The following is a 7144-nucleotide window of genomic DNA, read 5'->3' as shown; positions in this document are numbered from 1 at the left end:
AACGTGCAGGGCTCTAATGTGGGGTCTTCTCTGAAAATCTGTACTAATCTTATCAATCAAGTTAGGAACTTAAACAAAATAAGACGTTTCATTTTAGCAGATGCTCTTTTCTAGAGCGACTTATAGTTAGTGAGTGCATACATTTTCATACTGGCTCCCCGTGGGAATCGAACCCACAACCCTGGCGTTGGAAACGCCATACTCTACCAACTAAGCTACAAGACATCGTGTACGTTTTCTAGTGTAAGAAGGTACTTAGTGTCACATTTTACTAGTGCAAGAATTGTGCAAAGCACAAAAAATACCATAATCTGGCCATAGGGCTCTGGTCAAAAGTAGTGTACTATGTAGGGAATAGTGAATAGAACCATTTGCCTTCCATCCTATCTTGTAAGGCTTCTGGTGTAAGATGGTACTTGTTGTACCGTTGTAGCAAAATATGTTGTCTTCTAAAGTTAATGTAAAGGGTTCATTTAAAAGACTGATACTCCTTCCTCCATTTCCCAGAAATGGACCGGTTCATATAAATTGTACAGCATATCAAACCAACAATAAATAAAGTCAATCAGAAAATAAATTCTCTCAGGATTTCTTCATTTATTGATTTGTATGGAATGTGAAGCAGTTCCTGTAGGACAGTAAAGAAAACTGTGAAAGTATTTTTACCGTCTTCATTCCAACGACTTTCATCTACCAGCAAATCTACAATTACAGACAAAACAAACATTAACAACATTCAGAACCAGCTGCAAAGAATTAACATTTAGTGAATGAGTGAGAATGTGTGTGTGTGTGTGTGTGTTTGTGTGTGTGTGTGTGTGTGTGTGTGTGTGTGTGTTTACCAGGGTGGCACAGTTGATAATAGCAGAGCCTATTGGAGTCTCAGTACCCTTGATCTTCTGTCCATTACAGGTCACACACCAACAGTAACCTACCAGAAATGGACATGTTAAAAACCTGTTGCATATACAATATTGACATAATTACAAACGTTAGTGTAACACAAAATGAATTGTCACATTCAACTAAATTGGATAATTTAGTGTGTGTGTTTGTGCATGTGTGTGTGTGTGTGTGTGTTTGTGTATGAGTGTGGTAACCTGTAGATCCTGAACATTGCTCAGGGGTGTATTGTCCATCGTCGTCACAAGTTGGGATGTAGGTTCCAGGCGGGCTGTTTTTCTTGGAATCTCTTAAACGCTCACAGCGGGTCTTGGGTCGCATACCACCTGCATACATTGTAATGTGGACATAACATAGTTGGAGAATGTATGGACATATACAATTCCGCTACTTGTTTAAAAGCCCAGTGCAGTCAAAATTCAGTTTTGACTGTGTTTTGTATCATATTGTACAACAGCTGATGAAACTAAGACTGTAAAAGAGGGATAAATTATATCAGTGTTATTTCCTGATAGTTGGTTGACAATCCAATCATGCATCCATCCAGTTGAAGGACCAAACCTTTCATATCAGAATACCTCAACACTCCGGCATCTAGACACCAATATACATCTCTGGAACTAGAGGAGTGGAAGGTAACCGAAAGGTTTGGACGGTAACCGAAAGGTTGCTAGTTTGAATCCCTCAGCTGACAAGTTTAAATATCTGTCTATTTGCCCTTGAGCAAGGCACAACCTTGATTTCTCCAGTGTCACGATTTGATAATGGCTTGTGTCCCAGGGAGAATGGGATATGCAAAGACATTTTTTTTTCAATTCACACCTACGTATTAATACACACTTGTACTTGCGTGAAATAGGACAGATAAACACCCACTAATGTTTATGGTTTTTAAATAAAAATGTTGCTTAGTAAGTGTGAGGTATGTCACTCTTGCCTATCGGAATAAAGGCATCTCCCAGAGCCAAAGCCATGCTGACAAGCAGAATGATGGTCAATATCGCCATGGTGATAGTCTTCTGAGACAGGGAGAGAGAGAGAGAGAGAGAGAGAGAGAGAGAGAGAGAGAGAGAGAGAGATTAGTTGACCATTAGAATCAGCTGTGATGTACTGTAATACTTCAAATCAGTGGAATGGCTGGGGGTACCAGAGGAGAGGTTAAGGAAACCCTGTGTTAGGTACATAACCTACTGTATGGCTGGGGGTACCAGAGGAGAGGTTAAGGAAACCCTGTGTTAGGTACATAACCTACTGTATGGCTGGAGGTACCAGAGGAGAGGTTAAGGAAACCCTGTGTTAGGTACATAACCTACTGTCTGGCTGGAGGTACCAGAGGAGAGGTTAAGGAAACCCTGTGTTAGGTACATAACCTACTGTATGCCTGGGGGTACCAGAGGAGAGGTTAAGGAAACCCTGTGTTAGGTACATAACCTACTGTATGCCTGGGGGTACCAGAGGAGAGGTTAGGAAAACCCTGTGTTAGGTACATAACCTACTGTATGGCTGGAGGTACCAGAGGAGAGGTTAAGGAAACCCTGTGTTAGGTACATAACCTACTGTATGCCTGGGGGTACCAGAGGAGAGGTTAAGGAAACCCTGTGTTAGGTACAAAACCAATGCAACTGCTAAGGCAGCATTTTCCAAACTCGTTTTTTTCAAACAGCATTTTCCAAACTCGGAGTGCAGTGTTCCCCTAACCTTTCCTCAAGTACCCTCAGCCATTCCACTTATCAGATGCATTTCAGTACTATCACATTAGATTTTACCAATGAAGGGCTAAGGAATACCAGGTATCATCTTCCACCACATACAATAGATTAACCTAGTACACAGGAATATGTATGCTTTCCAAATGTTACCTTATTCCCTATGTAGTGCACTACCTTTGACCAGGGTCCACAGTACACTACATAGGGAATAGCCCACGGCCACAAAGGTAATATGGTCCCTGGTCAAAAGAAGCACACTACAAAAGGAAAAGGGTGCTATTTGGGATGCAGACAGATACAGTTTTAAATGCACAGATGTTGAAATCTCACCTTCACAAATCTTCAGTTGTAGCTTCACTTCTTCAGAGATCTTCAAAGGTCTTCACTGGGTCTCTCTCTCTCTCTCTCTGTCCTGCCTGTGAGTTGAGTTCTACCTCTCCCTCCTCTCCCTTTTAAGGACCAGTCCAGTTAGACCCCTCCCTCTATCTCTTTCTGTCCAGCCCAACACCTGCTGGACCTGTCCGATAGCTACCTGTTTGACAGGGTTGGGGTCAATTCAAAGTGAAGGTAGTCATTTATATTTAAAAATGGAACAACTTTTGTAACAAATGTTGGGTCACAATATGGTTATGGAGATTGTCTTGAGCACTGTTGTCTAAAGTATGTACACACATAACTTGGTCGGCAGCCAAACTTGCGTCTTCTTCGGGATTGGGTTGGTGGATCGCAGACAACGCCACCTATGATTTTAGACTAATGAGTTGCGGTAAAGTGTGTATACAGGCTATAGGAATGAACCATCTCTAACCAATAACATCTCCTGGTAAAGTGTGTATACAGGCTATAGGAATGAACCATCTCTAACCAATAACATCTCCTGGTAAAGTGTGTATACAGGCTATAGGAATGAACCATCTCTAACCAATAACATCTACTGCATAACTCTCATGTATTCAGTGCAATACAGGCACTTATAAACGACATACACATGGAGTATCTGAAATATACTAACTGCAGCAGTACTCTACAGCTACAGATGTAATAAGGTATTTAGGCCAAAGGCAAATGCTTGGAGTCAGTCACCATAATGCAGTATGAAACCTAACAAACCCCACAACTCACTAAAATGAACACTGGTAACTTGGTCGGCAGCCAAACTTGCGTCTTAGTCGGGATTGGGTTGGCGGATCGCAGCCAACTTACGCTGCAGACACCGCCACCTAGGATTTTAGACTAATGGAGTTGACCAAATAGCCTGACATTAAGGAATCAGTTTCAGAAAGCTTTTTAAAGTCAGAAACTAAAGAGCTTTCAGTTAAAAATGTCCCAGTTATACTTTTTGGGAGCGTATGGAATTGGGATACCTTGCTCCAGACCGCGGCGACATGCAAATTAATAATATTTAAACGAAATCCAAAAGCAAATATTTTCCCTTCATGTAATATGAAATGAAAAGCTTATCTATGGAGCGTGCCTCCTTGTTAACATGCATGTTTAATAACCCATGAGACAAAGTAACGTGTACACCAGTTTTATTGACAAGCCACAAAATCATTACTCAACATTTATGACCAACAAATAATCTCCAAAGTATTTGATTTAATCATAAAAAGTTCAGTTAGGATGCTGACAATAGTGTAACATTTTTGGTTTCATCTGATGTGTTGCTGATTTAACTGGTTTCCAGGGAGCACACAGAGGGCAATACGTTTCCACATGCTAGATCGTTCCAGCCGTGTTCACCTTCAGAGGAAACACGGGACAGAAATTAACATCGATATAAACAGAATATAGTGTGAGAGTTGTTAAATGGACTATGAATAAAGTTGAACGTGATAGTGGGCTTACTGTACCTCCAGAGTTCATCATAATACATGGCTCGCTGCCACCATTGTTATTGGGCTCTCCTTGATTCCAGTTCTGGTAATCAAACTTGGAACCATCACTCCAGAACCATATCCTGTCCTGTGGGGAAGAAGTGAGGTCTCAGAATGAAAGAAATCCCACTGTGTTAATGGATACGGATCCATCTACGCCCTTAGAAAATGGGTTTCCAAAAGGGCTCCGTGGCTGTCCCCATAGCAGAACCCTTTATGGATCCAGGTAGAACACGGCTTAGAGGCTTTCCCTCGGTGGAAAAGTGTTATTCAAAAGGTTTCTCCTATGGGGACAGCCGAATAACTGTTTTTGGTTCTAGACACTATACCCAGTGTGTTAGTGAATACTGATTTTTCCTACAATACTACCCAACTATGTGTTAATGGACACTGCAGTGGCATCAATCAATAACTCGCAACCAAACTTACTGCAGTAGAGCACTTTTTACCAAAACAATGGATTTACCTAACAGTTATGCAATGTTGGTCAAATCTAATTCAAAACGTGTCACAGCCGAATGGACGCCAAAACTGCTGCCATCACTAAACACAAATACTGCATTTATAGATGGTACATGGAGTGTGCCCCTGGTTGTCCAGGAACACTTTATTTAAATTATCTTTTGCTACTTCAGTAAATTTAAAATTCACCACTTCATAGTTCTCATTATCTCCAGCTCAACATGTGAAAACGGATCTAAGTTTTTTACAAAAATATATATAAAGCTCAAACGTTACCCAAAGATATAAAAAGTTCAAACCATGATTTGCAAACAGATGCGAAGACATGGGGCGCAAGAAAATACTCCGGCTAGAAACTGTTTTGGTCACTTTTAATCCTACCCTGTGATGTCACAAATAAGCTATTTTTTGGACCCTTAACCATAGATCTCACATGACTCGTTTCAGGAAACTAGGCGTATATCGCTGGTCATTACTTCACAGGAGAGTTATTTGAACGTAAACTATTTTTTTAAATCAAAGTGGTTTTGGGCAGGAATACCTTCTGGAACACAAACTTAGATGTGCCTTAATAACAAACTTGAATGCCATCTGTAAATGCAAATAAAATACCCTAGTTGGTTTAGCCAAAGAAAAAGACAGCAACATTCCTGCCAGCCATAATTGGCTGAGATAAGGAGTGAGCTGGAGATGCTGAGAGGAGTTCGGATTGGTCTGCCATATAAATATAAATATGCCATTTAGCAGACGCTTTTATCCAAAGCGACTTACAGTCATGCGTGCATACATTTTTGTGTATGGGTGGTCCCGGGGATCGAACCCACTACCTTGGCGTTACAAGCGCCGTGCTCTACCAGCTGAGCTACAGACATATAGCACGCTTCTGTCTATTTGAGCTGGTCAGTATGTGTAGGTAATCCTGTCTAATGATACTTTTTTATATCGCGTAGTTCAACTACATAAGTGTTGCTCTCCACTTTCTGGAGGACAAAGTTTTAAAATCAGTGGAATTAGAGTATGATAGCTAAGGAGATGAGAAAACACCAGTCTCCAGATTACATCTTCAAACTAAGGGCAACCATGGCAGGGTGAAGCGTCAATCAATGTATACGGTTAAGTTATGTAGCTAGCTACATTTTCAGATATGACACGTTACTGATTTTGACAAAGTCGTTTTCATTTTAAGTTGAAGTGTACTGTTAGCTACCTAGCTAGCAGTGAACCTGGTTGGTTAGCTACCTGCAGATTCATGCATGGTAGTAACATCATGAGTTGGGATTATGGTTCATTGTTTAAATTAGCTACATGTTTTAACAAGAGACTCCACTACGCATGTAACCATTTCAATAGACTGCTGCGACAGCTGAATAACATACAAAGGCGCAACACCCGTTGAATATGGCCGGTAAAAGTAAATGTCTGCAAAACAAGTGTAAATTGTTGGCAGCACCATAGTTGCATTCACCAACGCTCTGGATAACATGAAAACAGCAGAATGTTACTGGGTGACAGTCACTTGAATCATTTTCTATTAAGGCATTAAATCGCTCTGACTTAAGTATGATAACTGGGTACCTTTCCCACCAGTCCCGGAATAGTATCAAATCCTCCAAGCCAGGTAGCAGTGAAACTTCCAGTCTTGGAAGACACCACAGCCTGTAGAAATTGATTCTCCTCAGAGCTATGCACAGACGCCAGGTTTGCTCCAAGGGACATACAATGCCGCTAGAGAAAGCAGTAGAAAGGGACAAACGCATTTCATAATGATTAAAAGGGAAGTTCAGTATTTTACATGAGGCATGTGTTGCCAGTATAGAAAATATAACTTCTAAGGAAATGTCAAAGAAAATAGTTGATTTCAAGTGAACGTTATTTTGCTTAATTCACAGTAGATAGTAAGCATGATACCTCTGCTTCAGGCCAGTTCCTTGCAGTCTTGACAAACATGAAGCAGCGTGATCCATAGTGGGTCCAACCGGAGGGACACAAGCGGTTTCCTGATAAAACTGTAAAGAGAAGTTGCAGCCGGCTTTTAAGACTAGTCGAGACGGATCTACAAATCACAACTACAATATTATTAGTATGTCAAGCAGTCACCTCTGCTACAACAAAACAAATACAGAATGATTCATGTAAAGTGGACTCTTACTTGCGTCTCCCAGAGCAAAGGCAGCACTGAGAAGCAGAATGGTC

General features: G+C 41.0%; 1 protein-coding gene across 1 annotated transcript; it reads right to left on the bottom strand.

Moving 5' to 3' along the window:
- Positions 1-568: 568 nt before the first annotated feature.
- On the bottom strand, positions 569-3064 carry LOC121558052 (equistatin-like). Its single transcript, XM_041871535.2, has 5 exons — positions 2943-3064; positions 1841-1922; positions 1101-1229; positions 843-931; positions 569-702 (listed from the first exon to the last, which is right to left on the bottom strand). Exons 2-5 carry the CDS (start codon positions 1908-1910, stop codon positions 691-693), a joined length of 300 nt encoding a protein of 99 aa, XP_041727469.1. The 5' UTR covers positions 1911-1922; positions 2943-3064; the 3' UTR covers positions 569-690.
- Between the last annotated feature and the right edge of the window lie 4080 nt (positions 3065-7144).

Source organism: Coregonus clupeaformis, unplaced genomic scaffold, assembly GCF_020615455.1.
Source record: "Coregonus clupeaformis isolate EN_2021a unplaced genomic scaffold, ASM2061545v1 scaf0744, whole genome shotgun sequence".
Taxonomy (NCBI): Eukaryota; Metazoa; Chordata; class Actinopteri; order Salmoniformes; family Salmonidae; genus Coregonus; species Coregonus clupeaformis.
This window is presented reverse-complemented; position numbering and strand designations above follow the sequence as displayed.

Excerpts from the sequence above, each read along its gene's own strand:
- LOC121558052 (XM_041871535.2), bottom strand. The coding sequence starts at position 1,910 with ATGGCGATATTGACCATCATTCTGCTTGTCAGCATGGCTTTGGCTCTG. Across the intron at positions 1,230-1,840 it reads AGATGCCTTTATTCCGATAG|GTGGTATGCGACCCAAGACC; the intron begins GCAAGAGTGACA and ends CAATGTATGCAG. Across the intron at positions 932-1,100 it reads GCAATGTTCAGGATCTACAG|GTTACTGTTGGTGTGTGACC; the intron begins GTTACCACACTC and ends CATTTCTGGTAG.